General features: G+C 41.0%; 2 protein-coding genes across 2 annotated transcripts; both read left to right on the top strand.

The window, feature by feature from the left end:
• Window positions 1-927: 927 nt before the first annotated feature.
• LOC122128588 lies at window positions 928-13,608 on the top strand. The gene is made up of 8 exons (XM_042702856.1): window positions 928-1,000; window positions 1,172-1,372; window positions 1,572-1,784; window positions 1,892-2,041; window positions 7,455-7,754; window positions 12,192-12,335; window positions 12,863-12,974; window positions 13,500-13,608. Coding segments are annotated over exons 1-8 (1,194 nt in total). The 3' UTR covers window positions 13,501-13,608.
• A 6,079-nt stretch (window positions 13,609-19,687) lies between these two features.
• Window positions 19,688-24,486, top strand: LOC105911961 (SH2 domain-containing protein 1A-like). The gene is made up of 4 exons (XM_031559041.2): window positions 19,688-20,027; window positions 21,281-21,341; window positions 23,387-23,528; window positions 24,175-24,486. Exons 1-4 carry the CDS (start codon window positions 19,897-19,899, stop codon window positions 24,195-24,197), a joined length of 357 nt encoding a protein of 118 aa, XP_031414901.1. The 5' UTR covers window positions 19,688-19,896; the 3' UTR covers window positions 24,198-24,486.
• Window positions 24,487-24,812: the final 326 nt, after the last annotated feature.

Genomic DNA, 24,812 nt, shown 5'->3' with positions numbered 1-24,812 from the left:
CTGGAGAGCAAGTGTGCCTGAATAAGAAGCTAGCACATCAAGAGGTTGCTAAAAAGGCCATGGACCACCTGCAGACATCAGCTGCCAGTGCAGGAGAAGGAGGGCAAATGAGGCCAGCAGCTGCGCCTTCAGAAAGCAGTACCTCTGAGGGTGATTATTATGACTGGCTGGCTGTACAAATGCAGATCATAGAAATCAGTGGCACATCAACAAATATAGCAGACATTCAGGTGGATGTACAGACATGAAACTTAATATTACTACTTACATTCAAGTAAGAGAAGCCCCTGGCATCCTCATGTGTTTAGTGTTCTCATCTTGAAGTGATGAGATAGAAGTCACCAATCAGGGAGGCAGTGTAATATGTGACGGTGAACGTTTATCAGTAATCCAGATGTTAGCGGTGGCTAATCATCCAATGGAAGTTTGTAAAATGATTGTCTTTTATAATAGGGTCCTCAAAAAAGAGCTTGGTTCTTGAGTATTTCCAGGCGCGTGGATTCCCTCCACCATTGGAGGACTGCAACAAAGGTCCTGACGAGAAGTTTTACTGCAAGCTGAAAGTGTCTGGGCCTTTGACCTTTCATGACCAAGGTGACTGCCAGTGCTCTAATGATGTGTTGTCATAATTTTATACAGTCATTTAATTGAGCTCTGATCGGCTGAAGCTCAGCTCAAGAGAAAAGTACTATGATAATGAATGAATGAATGAAAGTGCCGCTAACCGATGCAGCTACGCTAGCTCTCATCAGATGATACATTTTCAAGTTGCTTTGCTATGGATCTCTTACCACAGAGGGGTCCCCCGAAAAGAGTCAGGCAAAGCAGCAGGCAGCTAAAACTGCCCTCCAGCAGCTCTCAGGGGTTCTAAAATGGACGCCCAGTGGAGACAACTGCATAGGAGCCCTAAAGGAGAGACTGGAAGCCATGGGTCTGGGGCAGCCATCTTATAACGTTAAAAAGACAGTGGGTTTGTCTGTCGAAGAGTCTGGCCATTCAGGTAAACATGGCTTGCCTTAAGTTATGATTCCCTGATTGCTTCACTTGGTGAATGATTTTTCATACTATGCACGTGAACTTTTTTTATACTCCCCGCCATTACAAGCTTGGCTCTGCATTCTTTAGAGTTTTCACAATGTCTTGAAGTCACTAATCACCTGTGCACTCTCAGCGGTGACCTCGTTTGGCTCCGAGCCTGCTGGGAATAGTAACACTAACCCACCACCAGAGGATGCCAGTCCTCTAGACTTCAAAGAGCAACTCAAATCACAGCCCATGAGGCCAGCTGCTGATGCTGCTGCCCCAGAGATCCATACCACTGAATCGAGCCCAACTCCTGTACACCGTAAACAGGCTAAAGTCGAGTTTCCAGGTACATTTAATTGCTCTTATCTGACATTTTACGAGATTTGGTCTGTTTGGACAGTTTTTATCAGTTTATATCAATGTTGATGCAGTTCATTTGCAATTCATCTCTCTAGCATCTTTCATTTTTTTTATGTTTTTCTCAACAAATAATGTGTTAATTCACGCATGCTTGTTTTGCACTGGTGTGTCTGCACGTCTATCAGAGGTGGAGAATTTGCTGGTGGAGTGGGGTCTGCTGCCCCCTGTGGTCACGTGTGAGAAGTGCAGCGTGGAGCAAAGGTTCATGTGCAGTGTGAGGGTTCAGCTGGATGGATACACCTTCCAGAGTCCAGGCTCTTTCAGATCCAAAAAGGAGGCCACTCGCAAAGCCTTCCATTCATTTGCTCTGGCAGCAGAGATTTGCCAACCAGGAGCAGGTGTGTGTTTTTTTTTTTTACTCTTCTCATCTTCCTTCCATCATTTTTTTGTCACTACTGAGGAGCGATATCAAACCTCTTTTTTTCATCTTACTTTTTTTTCCCAGATGAGATTGGTTCAACCCAAGCAGTCAAACAGTACTTTGCCCAGAGATCCCAGCCCTGTCCTAAGGAGAAGTGTGGAAAGGAAGGAAAGGAAAATGCATTCTCCTGCTCACTGACAGATGTGACATGTAGTTTGGACTACAAGGGACAAGGTCAATAATCAGCATTGTTCATTTACATACTTCTGTGCACAGTGCATTCTTGACATTGTATGTTATCATATGAAGATATGAAGTATCTTGATATTGACCTTAAATTAAAAAGATTTCTAGATAGATAGATAATTCTGTCTAAATCAGGTTCTGCTCCGAGGGGGCTTTGATCCAGTGAGTGTCTTGAGTAGCTTTATGACGGGTGAACAGCCAACATGCATCCATCACTGGAGTGTACTAGTGATCTAATGCAGGGGTTCCCAACCTTTTCATCTCCGAGGCCCACCTTTTCGTATTTGTAACAGGTCGGGGCCCAAAAGACACCCCGCTTATTTTAGCTAATCTATATTCCATTCTTATTAATAAGCAATTGTTATGTGTCACAAAGAGCAACATCAGCACCTGCTACAGGTGGGAGCCTAGAAATTAATACAAGAAAATCTTCCTCTAGATATCGCAATCAAAATTGTATTGTGCACCAGAAAACAACATAAAACCGCACAGAGCATTTTCAGTCAAAAGGGATTTATTATCCAAAAGAGTTTTGAAACAAAGGAACTTAATTGCAGTAGGCCTAGGCCTATTTGTGCACAGCAAACAAGCAAGGAAAAAAACCAGAATAGACCCAAAAGATAGCATGCACTAAAAACAAGTGATGAAACATGCAAACAAGACCACTCAGCTAGGCCTAATTAAAGTAGGCGATGCTTCAGACATGCAAACAAATAGGTTCAAATAATGTTCAAATAAATAGGTTCAAATAGGTCAAAATAATGATTCAAATAATTGAAATAATGATTTAAATCTGTGGCTGCAATCTATTATCAACATAAATAGAACCGAGCATTCCTGGGCAGTAGTTTGAGTTGGTAGCTCTCCACAGAAAAGCATGTCCTCTTGTAGAATACCACTCCAATGATAACGCTCAAAAAACGGCAGTAATGCAGCTTTACTGACGTCCGTCGACTCGTCTAACTTTGTTTTAAAAGGAACAGGCTACCTTTCATCCTTTCCAGGACCTAGTTCTGTATGTGAGTGCTGGATGTTACGTCTCCAAATGTCGATTCAGATTTGAAGGTTTGGGCGCCTCATTAGACAGCTTTAAAACGCACTTGACGCACTGCGCCCTGGGCTCAGCGTTGTCACCTCCATTCACAAAATCAAATCTAATGTAATCAGGGTTCGTATTTACGCTGAATTTGAGTAGTTTTCGGTTGTATGGCATTACCAGTGTTGTCATTCTTTCGCTTAAGGAACTTCTCAGTTTTCCCGCTAATATCGCCACAGACTTAACCTTAACCGAGCGCCTCAACTTGATGACACTGTGCACAACACTACAGTTAACAAAGCATAGGCTAATACAAAATGAAATCAGCACAGATTTAGAACATCCACAGTATTTTTAATGAATCAAGTGTCCTCTTTCTGAACTGTCAAAGAGAAGAAATTCTTAAAGTAAATACGGACAGTAGGCCTACGGGTTCCAAGTTAAAATATAAGGCGGACCTACAGAGTAGTATAGTTTAAATATGCTGTTTGAATGTTTTTTAAGTGATATTTGCGGTAATGGTGGGCATTTAACATACACGTAGCCAAACTTGCTTTGTTAATAAGCAGATGTTACTCAGTCACACATCATGCTGAAACTTCAATTAAACTGCCACGAACATATTTCGGTCAGGGGCTTGTGTTCCAGTTATCACAGTCCCCCCTTTTCATTACGTTAGTAGGGAAGCAATATTAACAGGTTCAGTGTTTCCCCTAGGTTTACAGCTTTGGGGGGGGGGGGGGCACGGTGCGCGGCACGGTGCGCGGCGCGACCACCGACACAAACGCTTAAAGGAATCATGGTGTTCATGTGTTTCTTTTAATGACAGCAGTCACTATAACAACTGAACAATTATTTTAACTGCACATTGAACTAAACATCGGAACATGTCTTTTTATGACAATTATCCCCAAAGTGTGCAGCTTTTGTCACTGCAGTTTACCTTTTTGGCCTTCTGGAAGAAAATGTTTTGAGATATTTGCGGCCTAAAATTCCTGATTTCGCAGGAGCTTTTCCAAAAAGTTTCGATGAAAGTTTTTATTTGTAGGTGTTTTTTGCAATGAAATTGCCGAAAACAAGTGAAAGTTGGGATATAAAGTTGCGAATTGTTCTCTTTGTAATTATAATTGAATTATTTGTTGAAAAATAACTGATTAATAAACAAACATTAATTCATCAAGAACAAAACGATTGAGAAATGGTCCTTTTAATAACCTCACCAATATGCCAAACAAAAGATTACCAGGACTACAAAAATGTAGCAGAATAGGCTTTACTTATCCACAACGAAGTGCACATGTTGGCATTACAAAAGGACCATCAGTAAGACTGAATAAAATGTTATGAATGTCTCAGCCTTCATATGACGAAAAAAAACTATGATCTGTCCTGTCATCTAACGTCCGGCCTGTGTTTGTGCCGTTCTCATTCTATGCTTATCAATCTGTTTTGCTATCCTTGTTTATTTATTTTATCCGTATAGGTGTTAATGTTCAATTTCATATATTAATTTAAAGTCGTCCAATTTAAAGTCATCCATTCTTCAACACTAGCTGCTACCTTATCTTCAAACAGAAAGTAACGTTAAATCTCCATGGCAACAGCTCTTGAGGGTTTGGGAAATAATCAGATGTATTGCTTCCTTCATTATTCACAGCAAAATAAATAATGTTCATTACATGTCATAGATTTATTACCAGACTCTATGTAAAAAGGGCCACACACAACTCGCGGAAAATGATAAAAAAATGGAAGCCAGATCTATTTCTGAATTTTCGGTGGGGACATGGGCGTACGTTCTGTTTCCACGTCTGTTGTAGCCATTCTCATTAGGCCTCTTTCTCGACCCTACCTAGGAAACGATCGCTGGATTCATGAACGCCTGGAAATGTGTTTTTTAAAGCTTAAGTGTCCGTAGCTGTGCACTGATTCTTAAGCCCAATTCTGTCCGCTGGTGGGAGCGTGCTCACCTGTGTGTGCGCGCACGTGTCTGTGTGTGTGTTTGTGCGCATAGTGGCGGAACTCCGCCATGCGTGATACAGAGAGCAGAGAATTGTAATCGCGCGACCATGTAGAGACAGAAATTACATGCCGTCGTGTAAAATAAGATAAATAACATAAGGCTATTTATTTTGTTTAATAAAATAACAAGCTATAGACCTGTTCTATAGGAAAGCTAATCTTAAATGACTTCCGTTGTGATCTGGCGCTTTATAGAAAATAAAATTGAACAAAATTAACTTGACCTTCCAGGAGGGGCGGGGGGTGCCGTTGGGGGGGCGGGGCGCCCCCCTAATATAACGGTAGGGGAAACACTGCAGGTTAGCTATCCTAGCTAACCAACTTTAACCTTAGCTAACTGGATGTCTTTGTAGAAGTAAGCAGTGTTGGTCTTGCCTGTGTAAATGCTTCATGAAATTTGACGTGGAGTTGTCGGCAGAGATAACGTGTTGACCAGAGAATCCGTATTGAAACCGGAAGTGGGTGATTTACTCCGTTTGATTGGCTAATAACAGGACCTTTACTATTTCGTTGAGAAATTATGTTGATCGCCTGACATTCAAACGATCGGTTTTCTTTAAATTATTATTATTTTTGTGAAGTTATACGGCTCAATACTCAATTAACTTGTTAACCGAACTTTTACGAAGTCATACATCTAAACACACAAGTGACTTGTTAACCGAACTTTTACGAAGCTATATGACCAAACACAAAGCTAGCACTGTTACTTCCGGTATAGCTAGCTAGGTCAATTAGCTCGCCTAAGATACTGTAATTTAAGCTACCTATTACCTAATTATCACACAAAACCCATCGATTGTGTGTTTGTGATGTGTAACATATATCCTTTATCCGTCATTCAAGTTATTTACGTTTATTTACCGCTAGCGATTGCACCGACACAAGTGTAATTTAATTGCTAGCTAGCTAGCTAGGTAAATTAGCTTGCATAAGATACTGTGAGTGCTAGCTTGAGCTAACCAGCCCAAACACTGAATAGCTAGCTAGGTCAATTAGCTCGCCTAAGATACTGTAATTTAAGCTAAGCAATTACCTCATTCCCCCCAAAACCCATCGATTGTGTGTGTTTGTGATGTGTAACATATATCCTTTATCAGTCATTCAAGTTATTTACGTTTATTTACCGCTAGCGATTACACCGACACAAGTGTAATTCAATTGCTAGCTAGCTAGCTAGGTAAATTAGCTTGCGTAAGATACTGTAATTTTTAGCTTACCTATTACCTAATTATCACACAAAAAACATCGATTACGTGTGTTTGTGATGTGTAACATATATCCTTAATCAGTCATTCAAGTTATTAACGTTTATTTACCGCTAGCAATTACACCGACACAAGTGTAATTCAATCGCTATTAATGTTAACGTGACACAACATTAAAAGTCAGGCATCGACATGGTTCCTAAAGAATAAATCAAAGGTCCTTGTCCATTTCTGTTCAGGACATGTGACAAGTTTTATCCAACCAGAGACCGGAGTAAAGTCACGACTTCCGGTTTCAATACAGATCCTTTAGGAAATACGTTATCTCTGCCGACAGGAGTCCTTGAATAACGACAGTATTTTCACCGCGGGGAGCCATAAGGTTGCACTGTTATGTTCTTCCCACTTTCAGCTTTGAGGACAAAATAGTGTCGATATTTCCGGCCAGGGAAAGCATTTTTTTAACTCGAGGTCTCTGTTGTCTTCTCGTGACGTATTGTAAAGTGCGCATGTGGATGATGGTATAATGTTCTGCATTTTAAAATGTACTTGTAATCCTGTTAATAATCCCAATTTTTGCTAAAAGTATCTGTAATCTAATTATGTCTTTTTGTAACTGTACCGGAATACAGTTACCTTTTTTTGTATCCTAATTACGTTACACCGTTCTATGTATTCCGTTACTCCCCAAGCCTGTTTTCAACTAAAAATCCGTTCTTCGTGGAAAATTCTTAAAAAAAAGAAAAACTGAAACATTTTCGCGGCCCACTGGATGGTGCTCCGCGGCCCATGGGTTGGGAAACCCTGATCTAATGCTTAAACACTAAAACTATACATATGGTAAGCCAATGCTGACAGACCTTCTGGATTGTAATTCTGGTTCCAGCCCTCCCGTGTAATTCTCTGTTGGGTGTCAGGTGCTAGCAAACAACAGATCAGAGACTTCCTTATTCCCTCTTTGGAGACTGTAAGAGTGAGAGTTGGATGAACTATGTATACAGAAACAAAACAGTGTGAAACTTACATCTTTTGCCACTAAATTGATGTTCTACTTATTGATGTTTGCCGTTTGCTGCCATAACATGCTTGAAGTGCTAGTTGTTCATGGTTATTTGACATGGTTACACATCTTCAGGTTCCTCGGAGGGAGAGGCCCGCCAGGCGGCCTTCCTGAACGCTTTCACCAAACTAAGCCGCCTCTTCAGCGCCTCTGGGACCCCTGGGGCTCTGGGTGTAGGCGACGACCAGCTGACCACCCTGCTGAAGCTGACCGGCCAGGCGGAGCCAGTGTATTCTCTCAAAGCCCAGCAGTACAAGGCCTCCATTCAGCTCAAGTTCTCGGGCTACACACTGGAGAACAAGAGCACCACCAATAAAAAACTGGCGCGAAACTACCTGAGTGCACGCATTCTCAAGATGCTCGGCGTTGATACAGGTGAGCCCACTGCCCAACTAGCACGGAGTCAAAGTGAGGGTTTCCTTGAATGATGGATAAACAATGTTTGTAACTGAGGTAATTAACTAATTTATCAGAGGAACAATGCATTTAACTAATTTAGATTAAGAAATAGCTGTAGCTGTTGTGTGCATGGTTGTGCACTAGCAGTAGAGGGAGTTAAAGACTGCTTAGCCCGCTCTAACAGACCCCGACAAACAAGGTTTATATCTATTGAAGAGATTTATTATTATGGGTTATTGCTGGTATTATGAGTTATTTTTTCATGGGTGTTCTACACACTGAAAAAATTGGATGTAAAATGTTCTAAACCACCTTACATTTGAATTACCCAAACGATTCTTGTTTCTCTTTAAAACATGATATTATTGTGTTGAAACCAACTCATTTGTTCACCAGAAAAGTGGAAAGAAATGAAGGAAGTTCACAATGATGATTACATGGGTTCTATGGAGAACTTTGCTGCCACCATTTCCTTGTTAGATGGATTCCTATCGGCCTTTCTAAGAACATTGAATTAATCAAGTTTAGATATTCGTGCTGCCAAATTTTTTTTATGTGTGTTTGTTAACGTTGTTCTCAGATACCAATACAATATAGAACATAGGTGCCTTTATATTTTGCCTTAAAATGTGCCAACCTTAAACAATCTCATTGGAATTAGTTGGCCAAGTTATGACTGCTTTATAATTGAAAATTGAAAGAGAAATGCTTTGAGAAATGAATTGTTTATTATTTATTTAAGAGAATAAGTCTTTCTTGTGTCAGCTTTACATACACTTAAAAAGTAATTCATTGAATTGTAATGTGGACATCGGTTGCACATGACTGAAATGTGTTAAGCAGCTTGCACACTGCCCCGACAAACTCCAACATTCTCCAACAAACGCCAACATTCTAAAGTTGGCAGTTGTTGGCAGTTGTTGGTACCTGTCTTTAGAATGTCCAGTAAACCAACTGCCAGCTCCACACTGCTCAGACAGTAACACACTTTTTCCAACTAGCTACTTATTTTTTCAATGGTGTGTTACATTACTTTAAGATGGATGAGGTTGATACCTAGATTAACGTTTGCTTGTCAAAACATATTTGGAAAACAAGTAATTTGTATAGAACAATAGACCAGACCAAAAAGAACAGCGAAACAGCGAAAATGGCGTTAAACAGTGGACAACTTCGAGCAGTGCCGCCCATAGACATATACCTTTATATGTCTATGGTGCCGCCTACTCAACTACGATCGCCATCAACCACAGACCATACCACTATAGCCAGACAGAGATATTTAGAAAAAAATATTATTTTAGGAGCTTGTGATCCATTTACTGCACCCGCTGACATTTTTATTTCTTTAACCTCGACGAAGTTCCTGCCTGAGCTCCAGTGTTGAGATATTTACATCTATCTAATAGAAAATCTCAAAAACTGAAAGCCTACAAAAGCACAGATAGTTATTTAATTTTCAGAAGTGGATGGGTTCACAACGCTGTCGTCCGGAAGGTGAAAACAAAAAACATCTTCATAATCTGAGCAAAGATGAGTGCCATTTATTAGCTAGCTACCAGCTAGCGAGCTACCTGCGGTTAGCTAGCAGCCTTTAGCCTACCCAACGCTGTTCTTTATCATTTGACACAATTTCCTGGTTTAAACAAGGACGAACACCTGGTCTGGCGAATGACAACTTAAATTATCTTCCCATATATTTTCTACTGGCATTGTAGTATTACCAGTTGGATGACAAAATACACTACCCTAGCCTACTTGCTTAGGTAGGATACTTGTCGCAATCTCAGAAACCGGGTAATCCAATTTGAATTGTGTTGATGCACAAAATAACAGCCTCTCTAGACGATTCCTATGGCCTCTGATGAGTGTCTGGTTTCTGGATGAAGGTATTTTGGACCATTCCTTCTTACAAAACATCTCCAGTTCAGTTAGGTTTGATGGCTGCCTAGCGTGGACAGCCCGCTTCAAGTCATCCCATAGATTTTCAATAATATTCAAGTCTGGGGACTGGGATGGCCATTCCAGGAGATTATACTTGTTCCATGCATAAATGCCTTGGTAGGTCGTTTTCTTGCTGGAACACCCAACTCCCGCGTAACTTCAACTTTGTGACAGATTTTTGAACATTATTTTCAAGAGTTTGCTGATATTGGGTTGAATCTACGCAACCCTCACCTTTAACAAGATTCCCAGTACCTGCACTAGCCTCACAGGCCCACAGCATGATGGACCCCACCAAATTTGACTGTGGGCAGCAAGTGTTTTTCTTGGAATGCTGTGTTGTTTTGCCGCCATACATAACGCCTCTTGTTGTGACCAAATAGCTTAATCTTTGTCTCATCAGTCCACAGCACTTTGTTCTAAAATGAATCTAGCTTGTTCAAATGTGCTCTTGTATAGCTCAAGGGAGCTTGTTTGTGGCGTGTCCAGAAAAGACTTCTTCCGCATCACTCTCATACAGCTGTTCTTTGTGCAAGGTGCTGAATTGTTGAGCGATGCACAGTGACACCAGGTCTTTGGAGGTGGTCTGATGGTAGTCTTTGACCATTCTGACCATCCTTTGCCTCCGATATTTTTCTTGGCCTGCCACTTCTGGCCTTAACAAGAACTGTGCCTGTGGCCTTCCATTTCTTGATTACATTCCTCACAGTGGAAACTGACAACTGAAACCTCTGGGATAACTTTTTCTAGCCTTCCCCTAAAACACAAAGCTAAACAATCTTTGTTTTCAGATCATTTGACAGTTGTTTTGAGGCCCCCATGATGCCACTCTCCAGAGGAGATTCAAAGAGAAGCACAACTTGCAATTGGCTACCTTAAATACTTTTTCTAATGATTGGATGCACCTTTCTATGGAATTGAAGGCTTAACAAGCTAATCAGACTAATTATGTGTTTCAATTATTCAGTATTGAGTAGTTACAGGTATTCAAATCAGCAAAATGATTAGGGTGCCTAAATAGTTGCACAGCCTATTTTTCACATTTGATTTCATTTCACACAACTAAACACTGCTACACTAAATATCTTTGTCTGGAAAACACTCCAGTACTCGGTGTTAACTAGAAAATGAATAATATACCACTGTGATCTTTGTTTTGGTGAAGACAGAGTAAATTATCATGCAGCCTCAGAGGGGTGCCAAAACGTTTTCATATGACAGTATGTAAAAGCAGGCGACGTGCATATTAATATTTAAAAAACCAACGCGGTAAGTGGAACGAAGGGAGAGTGGCCGATAGCTAAGTGCAAACGTAGCTACTCCTGTAAAGTGTCACCGTAAACATTAATATTAATATTTAGAAACACATTTTCTTGCAGTGTTAAACGAGTCGTAGAAGTTCAAAAATAGACAAATATATGTCTCGAAAACCGTTCGTTTGGGGAAGCTAATACATAACGTTAATCTATAAATAGACTTAGGATGTCGTTTTTTTTACAAACTGGCTGATAACCATCATAACTTCGACATCCAAGAGAGCTAGAGGATGTTATGCACGCAAGTTGAGCCTAGTTGTCAAGGTAATGAGCTGTCAGAATGTTGGAATTCGTTGGAAATGGCTCTACATTGGTCAGACATTCTCCAACTTTACCCAATCCGACCCGATCCGACTGAACATGTTGAACTCTTCCGACAGTACCCGACAAACGCCAACATTCTCCAAATAACACCAACTGCCGGCGCACACTGACCCGACTGTTGGTGTTTGTTGGCGTTTGTTGGAGAATGTTGGAGGCCTTGTTTCAAAATTGATTCATAGCCCTATGTAAAACAGACAAAACTTGACCAGTGTCCAATAATATTGTTTAAATGAATTTGACATTAAATGTAGATGTATGGTCTTATGTATCTTGATAAGCAGACCATAGAGAGCATAGGCATACAGTTGTGCGAATAGATGAATATGTAAAGTCACAGCTTCTTGAAATGACACATTCTCATTGAGTAGTGTTGACATATTGAGAAGCATTCATTTCATTACAAAACTGAACAAAGGATTCACTTGCATCTTGAGAATTGTAAATACCTGACATACTCATGGTGGGAAAAAAGCATGGCACATGTTAAAGCATAATTTAAAACACAACCCATCTCCCAAATTGTATTGGTTTCTGACAACAACTAACATTGGCAAAACTAAATGAAAACTTTTGGCATCACTAATAGCTAAGGTTGATTATTTCAACGTTCTTGCAAAGGTTTATGGGTACTCCTTTATTAAGGAAGTGGTGGCAGCAAGGTTTTCCAAAGACCCCATGTGATCAATTGCCTGAGAAACACTAGTCTGTAATTCCAGTGTAATGTGGTTTAGTACATTGGACAATCCCACTTTCCCCTTTTTTCAGTGTATGGTTTCTGCAAAGAGACAAATTTAATGTATTACTTACTAACTAAGCCCATGGTTTCCAGATGCGAGCACCAGCGGGTCTCCGAGGAATTCCCTAGACGAGTGGTTTAAAGGGCAGAAACTTCCTGGGCCCGACTTTGAGGAACTGAAAGAGCCACTCGGAGTCCAAGTCACATTCTCTGCCCCTTTCTCCTGTTCAAGTCCAGGTAATGAACTTTTCTTTCTTTTTTTCTCTCTCTCAGATCCACACAGCAGAGTCAGAGTTTGTTTATGTGGCGAGCTCTATGAACAGCTATTAACATCTATAATTAGCCTATGTCTAGCTCTATGAACAGCTATTAACATCTATAAAGAGCATATGTCTAGCTCTATGAACAGCTATTAACATCTATAATACATACAGCCTATGTCTAGTGTTAGCGCTACGGTGCGGCAGTACAATCTTCTGATTTCCATCTGTTTGGTGTAATACTTACACGCGCACACACACACACGCATACACATTCTAGTGAAGAGAATGTACTAGAAAACTATCCGGCCTTGTTTGCCAGTAAATCATAGACTGCAGTGTAAAGTGTTCTCAAGTTGAAACCCCATTTGACACCCCCCATTTGACACCCCCCACCCCCAACGTTTAACACACCACACATTAGATGCATTAACACATTAGAGAAGTGTGTGTTTGTGCAGATCCTTGAGGTAGTGATCTGAACGTGTGTTTGTGATTGTGCAGACTGGAAGGACACCTGGGCCCATGCCGAGAGAAGCCTGGTTCAGGAGCTGAGCGCACGCTTCACCTGGAACAAAGAGGAAGGAACAGCAGGAAGTGGCAGCTCAAGTCTGTAAACAGTGTGGGATATTTTTATGTTAAGATGAACATGGATTAGCTTATCAGTACAGAAGTCTCATTTTAGGAGAAGCAGGCAAAGGTGCATAAATAGACCACGACACATGCGCCAAATAACACCAGATAAGGAATGGTGAGAGAGCCTCAAGGAGCCTCAAAATATCCACACCAGGTGGAGAAGGAGACAGAGTTCTTAGGACTCCCACATAGACACATTAGAGGTCATAGGTGGCCTCAGAAAATAGTCTAATGAAGCGCGCACATATACGCCCATATAGGGATAATTAGAGGAGTTAAGGAAGAGGAATAGATGAGTCTAATTGGTGTTGGCAAACAGCCAGACAGGGCACCGCCCCACAAGTTGAACGCTTTAAAAACAGCATACAGGACAGTTGTACGTTGAGATCGAGCTAATCCATGGACCATCTCCTTATTGTAGCTTATTGATTACAATAAAACTCCAGATTTCTACAACCAGTCTCCAGTCTTCTGATAGAAAAGGAACAGAACAATCAGCCACAACAACAGCACAGTACTAGCTGTGCTAAGATCTTAGCTAAGTGCTAAGATCCTAGCTGTGCTAGTATTAGCTGTGCTAAGATCTAAGCTAAGTGCTAAGATCCTAGCTGTGCATGGCTCTGGGGCCTAACATGAAATGTTCGTTTTTTACGGTATGATTTTGCAGGAAACCAGTTTTTTATAAGATCCTCAAATTAATTTGGGTTGATAGACACATCTGACACTTCCCCAAGCTGTCCAGGCTAATCACTGTCTAGTGCTGTGCTGTTGGTGTTCACGTGGAAAGTCTGTTGCCTTTTAGCTAGTTTTAGAGAGCTAGTTTAGAGCTAGGTCTCTATTGCTCGTAGCTTGATTGTTCTCGCCTTTGTACGTTGCTTTGGATAAAAGCGTCTGCTAAATTACTAAATGTAGTTAACTTAAAGGTCCTTACTCCTCGTTTAACATGAATAATACAGAGCTGCTGGTCTGGGGTGCATTTCCCAAAGGCATTGTTGAGCAAAGACCATGGTTACTGGGAGAGGGAGAGGGAGAGAGAGAGAGAGAGAGAGAGAGAGAATTTGAATTTTATAAAAAACTTTTTATTAGGTAAACAGCATTGCAAACAGTGTTTTACACATTATTCAAAGGAAACAAAACATCAAAAACAAAATCATCCACCTTAGCACAGAGCAACATTTATTTTCTTCAGTTTAAAACAGTCGTACAAAATAAATCGCTAACACCATTTAAATGTAGAGAGCCAAACTTGATGGTGTTACACATACTGAAAAAACTAAGTAGACTTTATTTTTCCACGCAACTTTTTTCTCAACTTGCTCATTATTTTCCGGAGACGAAACACCGCCGTATCCTCAAACACACCCTCCCTTATCCACCAGGCAGCGTCGCTAATAAACTGCGAGCAGTCTGGAAAATGCAGTTCAACCTCCACGTTCTGCATCCCCTTTGTGACATGTAGGAAAGTATTAATGCTATCTGCAGTATATGTCCTATCTTCGCTGGAGAGCTTTACATCTCCCTGCGAACAATCGGACCAGTTTGAATCCATGGATTCGCAATCGCTATCATTTGTGTGTTCATCTTTCTTTATTTTAGTCACGTTAATCTCCGGGCCCATTTTTCTCTTCACCGGGGCTTTGAAAACTGGGTCTATGTCGATAGCCTCCACCACATCCCCTGACGTTTGAGGGACTGTCAGTGTCTGTATTGAAGGCCCCTTCTTATTTCCAGGTTCACATGATCCAGCCGCAGCTAGCTCTTCTGCGACAAAAATAGCGACAGCAGGCTCCATCACCACCGCCTCACCCGTCACGGCTTCGGGGCCAAGCACAATCAGAAAATCCCCTTCAAGTCCGCTTCCCTCAGTCCCATCCACCGAGGGTTCTACCTCAGTGACTGGGGGAACGACTGTGGAGGACTCATTGGTTTTAGCTGGAGTTTTCTCCTTTTCAGTGTTGGCATTTTTGCCAGGACAATAGCGACCAATGTGTCCTGCTCCACCGCAACTGAAACATTTCAACGCAGTGTCTGACGTTGCATACACCACATAATCGAACCCTTCCACCCTTAGCTTCAGTGTTAGCTCAATCTCCTCCATGCCACTATTTAGGACCATGTACACTTGTCTTCTAAACGACACTAGATGTCGAAGAAGGGGCGATTTACATCCCAGAGGGATTTTTCGAAAATGTGAAACCAGCTGGCCATGCCGTTGCAACTCTTTAGCAATAAGCTCATCTTTGATGAACGGGGGTACATTTGAAATTATTACTTTCTTGGCGGGGGTACTGAGTGGGAGGACTGGCGTGAGGGAATCATTGAGTACTATACCCTGCACAATTACCTCATTAGCCTTATCAATTGTGCTGAGAAACAGCACAACCGCATTGTTCATTCGTGAAGCCGACTTCACGTTATCGTGACCAATAATTTCACCAACCGCCAAGCTACAATCTTCTACACTCGCGCTGCACTCCATCTTCACTCCGTGCCATGCTCCCAGCAAAAGCCGGTTGCAGACTCCACGGGCAAACAATCCGTGATATTTACAACACCAAACTAAACCAAAACCCAGTAATTGTAAAACTAAGTGCATGCACACATAAACAACAAGTACATATAAACAACACACAAAGTTAGAAAAGTTAGAATTAGACTCACACACGCGTTCAGCCGCTCAGTCACTCACTCACGCATGCGCTCAGAGAGAGAGAGAGAGAGAGAGAGAGAGAGAGAGAGAGAGAGAGAGAGAGAGAGAGAGAGAGAGAGAGAGAGAGAGAGAGAGAGAGAGAGAGAGAGAGAGAGAGAGAGAGAGAGAGAGAGAGAGAGAGAGAGAGAATGATAGTCTCTTTGTCATTTTACTATGGTTGCTGCACAAGAGATCAGGACCAAACCCAGCACAGAGGTAGGTTCTCTCCAGTGTCAGCAAGATCTTAGTTAGATAGTTGCTGTCTGTGAAAAGTGCAGTAATTGAAACCAAAATGATGTTTACATCACTGTGCATTCAAGTGGGTGTGTGTGAGAGAGATAGAGTGAGTGAGTGGGTGAGGGGTGGGTTGGTGTGTGTCAATGCGTTTGTGGTAACCCGTCTCCCATCTTTGAGTGCTGTTTAGCCACATCCTGATTAAAACAGTCGCTTCTAGCAGGTGCAAAGTCAAGTGTCAAAACTAGGCATTGTCATGTGCGTGAGAAAAGGTGTGAAATGAAATAAAGCATAACAACTAATGCATATGAGTCATATGTGAGCCTTGTGTAAATTATTATTATGAATGCAGATGGTGAAATACTGAAAAATGAGCTCATCTTCAGCAGGGATACAAATGCACTGTGGTTTGGACTTGTACTTTATATGTTTAAAAAAAAGAAAAAAGAAAAAACAGTAGATTAAAATGTCTTTAAAGTACTTAATGAATGGAGGTATACCAAAATGCTTCACAGATATAGATTACATTTAGACAAAAATGAATAGAAATAATCAACTGAAACAGATAGAAGAGTTAGAATGAGATGCAATGAAAAATAAATAAATGAGCACAACCATAAAAACAGATAAGTTAGGGAAATAACCAATAGAGTAAAACAAATAAAGACCAAGAAAAGACTTGACCAAAACCATAGAACCTCAGACAGAACTAAAAGCACAAATAAAAACACAACCTCAAATGGGACTAAAATGCACAAGAAAGAACCAGATCTAGTGAATGCAATTTTTTTTAAGTATTCTTTTATTCTAGCTTTCAAAGTCTCTATGCAGACAGCAGATGAAATGTATCATAACTTTGGACCAACAACAGTAAAAGCGCGATCACGCTTAGATTTTAAATTAGACGAATGTAAGTTCATTAGAGGATCTTGGGCCCCTTGGCGGAGCATAAGGGGTCGATAGATTTGAAATAAAAGCTGGAGGTAGACGATAAAAAGCCTTAAAAACAAACAATAAAATCTTTAAATAAAAGAAACTTTACTAGGAGCCAGTGTAGTGTAGCTAAAACAGGTGTGATGTCATCAAAATTATTGGTCCTTGTTAAAAGTCACAAAAGTAAAAAGTAAAAAGTATTTTGGACGGCTTGCAGTTTATGAAGTGATACCTGGCCAACCCCTGAATACAATGCATTACAGTGGTCCAGTCGGGAAGATATAAAGGAAGGTCTAGGAGTAGCCCTGTGAATCAGCTGTGAGCAGCAGATTGTTTGTTACTTTCAAGAGTGCAGACCCAATGCAGGGAAACCCAGATTGGCACATATCAAGGATGCTATTCTCGGTTAGACAACCTTGTATTTGAATAAAAACAGACTTCTCAAGTATTTTTGATAAAATTGGAAGCTTAGAGATGGGTCTAAAATTAGAGAGGGAATCAGGATCCAGGTTATGCTTTTTTAAAGACAAGGTTGCACTACTGCACCTTTCCTCTCTTTGCGACTGAGTGGTTGAACTTTGACCAGTCTCTTTGCGACTGAGTGGTTGAACTTTGGTCAGCGTTAGTGTGGGCGCTGTTGAATGAGCACCATAACTTTCCCAGCCAGCTCAAACAGCCAACAGGTGAAGATGGCCTTTGTACTGCAACGGATGGAGGTCAGTCAGTGGAAAGGGTGGTTGGTGGATGATAGTCTGAGGTTTGGTTGAACTATAGAATGTCTAGAGTCTTGAATGTATCATAACACTTGCCAAAAGTCTCTCAATTCAGTTAAATTAAATTCAGTTTTATTGATGTATATATGAATGGAGGTCAGTCAGTGGAAAGGTTTAAATAAATTAAATACGTTACATTTAAAATAAGTTAAATAAAATTCAGTTTTATTGATGGATATAGCACCATTAACAGAAGACAGTCTCAAAGCTCTTTACAGAGCCCAAAGCTTCTCATCTCAGGGCAAATTTTCAATGAATTCTCAAAAAGGTTAGAAAGGTCTGGCTGTGAACAATGGCAAGGGGAATATGTTTGTGTTTAAATGAAGAACTCCGAGGGAGCCATGGAACTCACAGACTTCACACAACTGCCGGAGTTCAGGTATGAGGTCATATATACAACATACAATGGTGGTGTGTTGCCAAGGCGATGTGTTGCCCAGGGTGTCTGTGCTTGGTGGCTGCATAGTGAAGGGGGAAAATGACTTTGACATGCGCCCACCACAGTCCTGAAATCGTATCACCTCGGACACACTCGCAACGCCCACCGACTGCATATAAAATATACACAGTTACTAATAAAGTCACATGTATATACAACATTTAGCTACAGTATATATGCTTATATAGGCTATAAAGTCAGATTCAATGTTCTGTGATGTTAGACGTGTGTGTCAGGAAGTGGTGAGCACATATGAAAGGATAGAGGTCACTTGTGAGATACTTTCTGTAGTCGAGCAGGTTGGATACATGACATTGTATGGAGTTTGAGTGATACTAGACACGAGTATCAACTCTGTGGTCGTGTTAGTATGTTGAACATTTTCATATGTAGACAATTCATATGTGAAATTCAAACCAAAGCCATTTCTGTGTTAATGCAGTCGTGTTAGTGCATGAGTGTGGATAAGAGGGAAATCTGTAACAGTGCAACCAACACAGGCCTGTGCGCTGGCATACAGAGTTCAATCAAACCAGGGGCGTTCACGTGGCTCTGGCGACACACAGACACGCTACTTTGCGGAACTCATTGAAATTGACGCCTCTGTTGCGCCAGTGACAGGATGTGTCTCTGTTCTCAATGGGAAATCATCAGTGCGGTGTGATGAAATCTCGGCATCGCCAGAATTGAGAGTTTTAGAGTGACACACTTACAGGAACCACTGTCATGCTGTTCATGAACCACCCTCTCCAACCCTATTTTAATAAATAAAATAAAAAAAACTCTTACACACACCAGGGTACTATTCGTACTTTACTACTTTTCCTACTACACACAGTATAAATAGTAGGGTTAATCCAGGGAACTGCTGTTTACTGGGTACAGGCACTTCTAAAGCTGCGCACCAGACACCAAAACCAAACCGGACCATTTTGGTGAGAAGTCTTCGTCAGCTGTTTCAGTCCCAGGACCACCTCGCTTGTAAAGGCGATAAAGGCCTTCTGGCCAAAACATTCTTGCTTTTGGAGAACCCTCATTAGTGTGTCTATTTTCTCTCTCTCTCTCTCTCTCTCTCTCTCTCTCTTCACATGTATACTTATACTGTATTTATATATATACATATGTATAAATATCACACTCTAAAGCATGTTCGCCTCCTCTCAACTGCCCACAGGCAATACAGGAAGACCTATATAAGACCACATGAGAGCTAGGCCTCACTTAAGTAGAGGTATTTCAATGTGCAGGTGACCATTCTATGGAAGGACGGCATTCTCGCACATTTTGTTTCTAATAATAAGCACTAGTCACATGAAAAAAGCCTAACGGGAACTGAATCTAAAATGCAAAGCACATACTCATGTAAGAACACAAATGTGACACGTTGCACGCACATGCAGTGTTAAATATGCAAACTTGGTTTGCAAGTGAGACACATGCATGTCACATGCAAGATTTTCCTACCTTGCTGAGCTAAAGTAATTGTGTATAGTATACATTACATCATATTATGTTTCAGGCGTGTAAAAGTCCAATAAGTGCAGAGAATAAAAGACCTTGCGAGTTCAAACTCTTCTGAGCAGTGTGTAGGCAGAGCAGGAAAATGGTGAGAACAAATGAGTATTATCTTCATACGTGCGACACCTTGGAAGCGTGAAGTTGTGAGGTGTGAAAAGCCAGTTCCTGCCCTTGGTTGCGCCCTATTGCCTCCGTGACAGCACACACACACACACGCACCACACACCCCCCACAGACACACACACACACACACACTGAGGAGTTTCTCAGATGCTGCCGCTAACTCCTTAACAGAAACCTGCTCAAAGGCGTGTTGATGGAGTCTATTTATTACGGTAAAATCAGTAAGGAGGTGACGGAGAGGCTACTCCAGAGGTTTGGGAAGGATGGCAGCTACCTCCTGAGGGACAGCGAGAGTTTGACAGGAGTCCTGTGCCTGTGTGTCAGGTGGGTGTGACACGTGAAGTGTGAAGCGATATGTTTGTCATTGTAAAGTGTATACTCATGGTCTTTCTTTTCTTTTTTTAAGAGTTTGAATGTGTTTAAGTGAACTTAAAAGATACTGACTGTAAGATGTGTTGTATGTTGCCGTATTTGAGGTAATTTTGTTAGTTTCATTTAACTTTCCATTCACATTCACTTTTAAATGGGTACTTTAAAATCTCAAAGCTCTGGAGTTCAAGTCTCCAAGAAACAAAAAGAAAAGAAAAAAGACTAAAAGAAATATTATCAATCCAAAGTGACACTATTTTGCTTGTTCGCTAGCATATCATTTTTTAATCTACACTCAAAATGTCAAAAAGACATGTATAATGAACCAGATTTTGTCACACAGGTCAAATGCAAAATGTATCAAAGTAAAATTCACAGCAGTCAAAATCTTCTCTCCTGTAATAACGAGGAGAACACTTTAGTTGAAGTGTACCTACATAAGTATTTTATTACACACTCGCGAGCACCGGTTAACCTTTTTTTTTCTCTCCAAAAAAGCAATACATTTGTTTTCTTGAAGACTCGCAACAGATATTAAAAAGAAGAGACGTATTGATATATGCCACCTACCATACCCATGTCACCTCTGTATAAAGTAAGCATGTATACATCAGGCTGATGTGATGACACAGCTATTGCGCAAGTGGCTTTTTGCTTTTGATATTATATCCCTTATGTCAATATAGTGTAAGGTATTCAATTATGCATCTCATGCCATTTTGTGAATACTGATATGAAGTTCTTCATACACGTTCCAATGTTGCTTTTTTAAACAAGTTGTTTAGTGCTTAGGAATGTGTTGTATAATCCCTGTGTAGGTACCTTCCAAAAGGGCAGTGTAAGTGTTACTAGAATTCAATTCAGTTCAATTCAATTCAACTTTAATAAAATTGTCTCAAGGTGCTTTAGGTATGTTAGAATGTTGAGAATGTTTTACCAATGCAAACATGGAACACATTTTAAAAAGCACAATGTAACGTTTGCATGAAGGCATACAAGAAAATGGTTCCTATTTATTGGATCTAGCACTTTGTATTTTATACATTTGCATCTGGCAGAGATGGAAACTGATAACAGGGTTTACTTTAGACAATAGGCCACTTGAGCTGTGATTCTGCCCATGTGCAGCCCTGCTGATACATGTATGAGGTGACAGAGCGATGTCTGTGATAGCTGAGTTGTTTACGAGGATGATGTCTTGTGTCCAGGAAAGCGCCCTTCGTCCACACCTATCGCATTGAGCAATCTCCACATGGCTGGGCGGTTGAGGTGAGCTGTGTTACCCCACACATGTCACACACGTCACACGCTAGTCTCACCACATGTCACACACGTCCCACACATGCCACACGGTAGTCTCCACACATGTCACGCCACACGCCACACGCCACACGCTAGTCTCCACACATGTCACATACGTCACAAACATGCCACACGGTAGTCTCCACACATGTCACACACACCCCACACGCTAGTCTCCACACGTCACACACGTCACATGCTAGTCTCCACACATGTCACATACATCACAAACACGCCACACGCTAGTCTCCACACATGTCACATGGCTTTTCCAGGTGTGTCAGTCATCTCAGCACCTATTTCACATAATTCATGATTATTGTTAAGATACATGGGTTTGTTAGATGGACAGTAGCAAATGTAGAATGCCCTTGAATTTGATTTGTTCTTTTTATTTTTTACTCAGGCTGTGCTTTTTGTCCTTCTTAATTCTTGTTCTTTTGTACTTCTTCTCTGCTGGACTTATTTTATGCTTATGTTAAGGCTTTACTTGTGACAGTATATGAGTATATGAGATCCTAGTAGATGCAAGTAGATCCCATCATATCCTATTCACGTGAATATTGTTTGAAGGTTTCAGCAATGAGACGACTGGTATAAGCATACGTACGACACGGTCTGACTGCCTTTCTCCTGACAGTGTTGCACTGCAAACAGACCTTGAGACACAGAGCACCCTGGCCCAGTAGAAACTCACATTCACATTTACACAGGGTGGGAGTTGTTAGAAGTAAATCTCAATACGTTGTATACATGCATTTCAGCAGTTTCCTCCCCTTTTTTTTTTTAGATAACTAGTGACCTATATCTAAGATTACTTGACTTAACTTTAGCACGGCTTGGCTTGACATGACTTGATCTAACTGCGCCATGACTTGACTTGGCTCTGATTATATTTGCTTGCACAGCCTGTCTGCTGTCTCCCAGTGCCACATTCAAACAGATCACCCCCAGCAGTTTACTGAGTTTGAAAACATGTGGTCCACTCAGTTTGAACCTCTTCTTGTGTAAGCGAAAGCGACTACTGATCTTCATCCCTATCTGTTATGGGGAGACAAACACACTCACTACACCTTTGCCTCGTGAAGCACAATTTCCTGCCGTAGATGGTGAACTAAACCAAACCCAGCAGTGGAACAACAACAAGGCTTAACTTCTTCCCTAGTTTCGCTGCTGCGGTGGTTTGTTGAGAGAGGCCTGTGGTTTGTGCACCCAAAACCATGTGCTCTGCATACACAGGCTTCTTCTCCACAGAAAGAAAAGCCATGCAGACTAGTATAGACACTACAAAGCTTTTGTTTTGTTTCTGTTTCTCTCTTGCAACCTGCTTATCTGCAACCTGCTTATCTCCTTGTCTGTGTGTCGTATCGCTCTCTGGTTAACTCTTATCTTTCAGAACGATGGAAACAAAAAGAAATAGATAAATGATCCATCACCACAATTTGAATTTGAGTCATTACGGTTCATTTGGCTGGGTTTGCGGTCATTTGTATTTGATTATTTGATTTCACACTCCCTTGACTTCATGCTTTTCCTTTTCCACTATGCTTCGTCAAATCTGCTCTTAATGATCCAAACTTGAGCGTGGTGGTGAGAGTGAATCATTGACAGACAACACGTCATTTCAGTTGCTTTGGAAAAAAGTTCAAATGACAACCGTAAATGTCCTTCTAATAAATAGAGATTCAAACGTCATCCCACAAAATGTAAATGTAATATAAGATATATCTAAATGATAATAAATGTAATCTAAAGAATTTAAAATATATATATAATAATAATATATATACAATTTAAATGTAAATCATTAAAATGTATATATGTATATATATATATATATATATATAATTTACATTTAAATTGTATATATATTATTATATATATATATATATATGTATGTGTGTGTGTGTGTGTGTGTGTGTGTGTGTGTGTGTGTGTGTGTGTGTGTGTGTGTATATATATACACACCTAATATAGTAAATGCAAGCCAGCGGTCTTCTTTCTGTTTGCAGACAGTGAGTGGGGAGCCTCAGTATTTCGAGAGCGTGGGTAGACTGGTGGAGAGCTACAGGGCCAAGACCCCACGCAACCTGGAGCCGCTTCTCTATCCTCTCGAAAAAGACAAACTCAGCATGGAGACTGTGCAATGCACAGGTATCTGAGAGTAATACTTTGTGTGTGGCTGTGTGTGTGTGTGTGTGTGTGTGTGAGAGAAAGAGAGGGAGTGAGAGAGAGGGGGGAGAGTGAGTGAGAGAGAGAGAGAGGGGGGAGAGTGAGTGAGAGAGGGAGAGAGAGAGGGAGAGAGGGGGGGAGTGAGTGAGAGAGGGGGGGAGGAAGAGTGAGTGAGAGAGGGAGAGAGGGGGGGAGTGAGTGAGAGAGGGGGGGAGGAAGAGTGAGTGAGAGAGGGAGAGAGGGGGGGAGTGAGTGAGTGAGAGAGGGAGAGAGAGAGGGGGGAGGAAGAGTGAGTGAGAGAGGGAGAGAGGGGGGAGTGAGTGAGAGAGGGAGAGAGAGAGGGGGAGAGTGAGTGAGAGAGAGAGAGGGGGGAGAGTGAGTGAGAGAGGGAGAGAGAGAGGGGAGGAAGAGTGAGTGAGAGGAGAGGGAGAGAGAGAGGGGGGATGTGAGTGAGAGAGGGAGAGAGAGAGAGAGGGGGGATGTGAGTGAGAGAGAGAGAGGGGGGGAGGAAGAGTGAGTAAGTGAGAGAGGGAGTGAGTGGGGACAGTAAGAGTAAGAGTGTGTTCTCATGGAAGCATGAATGTGTGTCTGAGTTTAATAATCTGTTTTTTTCTTTTCTGTTTAACAGGTACAGACTATTGGCAAATGTGACAACAGCATGACTACATGATGCCTGTGTGTGTGTGTCTCTCCCTCTCTGTGTGTGTGTGTGTGTTTGTGTGTGTGCGAGAGAGAGAGGAACAGTTTGATTTCATTGATTTAATTCATTAAACTGTTTTGTAGTAAACTGTAGAATAATAATCCTCTATTAAAAGATAGATATGTAACTGAATCACTATACTGGCACTGATGTGTGATATGTGAAACATTATTATTTCTCTGTGTTTTGAAACATCTTTTGTTTGTGAAAGAAATTAAAAAGCTTAACTCATAATGATAATTATTCGCCTTCTTCTAAATTATTGTACAAGACTGACATATCCAATATGCTTTACTGTAACAGGTTGCTACCACTAGGTGGCAGTAGAAACAGTTCCAGCAGGGGGGTGTAAGCATGTTTCACATTTAGATCCACAACCTATCTTTAGTTCAATATATGAATTAACATACTATAAACATACACAATTACTTCATGATGTTTTTTTTTCTCTCTCTTTTTTTTGTATTTTACAGTTTTATGTGTGAGGGAAACACTTACCAAAACACTTATCAAGAGTCAGTGTTGTAGTCTCCTGTAGTCCAAAGTAATTGTGTACTATTTCCTGA

Source organism: Clupea harengus, chromosome 21 (assembly GCF_900700415.2).
Source record: "Clupea harengus chromosome 21, Ch_v2.0.2, whole genome shotgun sequence".
In the NCBI taxonomy this organism is placed as follows: Eukaryota; Metazoa; Chordata; class Actinopteri; order Clupeiformes; family Clupeidae; genus Clupea; species Clupea harengus.
The sequence above is the reverse complement of the archived record's forward strand: the minus strand, read 5'-3'. Positions and strand labels throughout refer to the sequence as shown.

Bases quoted from the DNA above. Each gene is read 5' to 3' on its own strand.
- LOC122128588 (XM_042702856.1), top strand. From the start codon at position 928: ATGGGTCTGGGGCAGCCATCTTATAACGTTAAAAAGACAGTGGGTTTG. The intron at 1,001-1,171 runs GTAAACATGGCT...GTGCACTCTCAG, and splicing joins CGAAGAGTCTGGCCATTCAG to CGGTGACCTCGTTTGGCTCC. The intron at 1,373-1,571 runs GTACATTTAATT...CACGTCTATCAG, and splicing joins GGCTAAAGTCGAGTTTCCAG to AGGTGGAGAATTTGCTGGTG.
- LOC105911961 (XM_031559041.2), top strand. From the start codon at position 19,897: ATGGAGTCTATTTATTACGGTAAAATCAGTAAGGAGGTGACGGAGAGG. The intron at 20,028-21,280 runs GTGGGTGTGACA...TCTTGTGTCCAG, and splicing joins GTCCTGTGCCTGTGTGTCAG to GAAAGCGCCCTTCGTCCACA. The intron at 23,529-24,174 runs GTATCTGAGAGT...TCTGTTTAACAG, and splicing joins GGAGACTGTGCAATGCACAG to GTACAGACTATTGGCAAATG.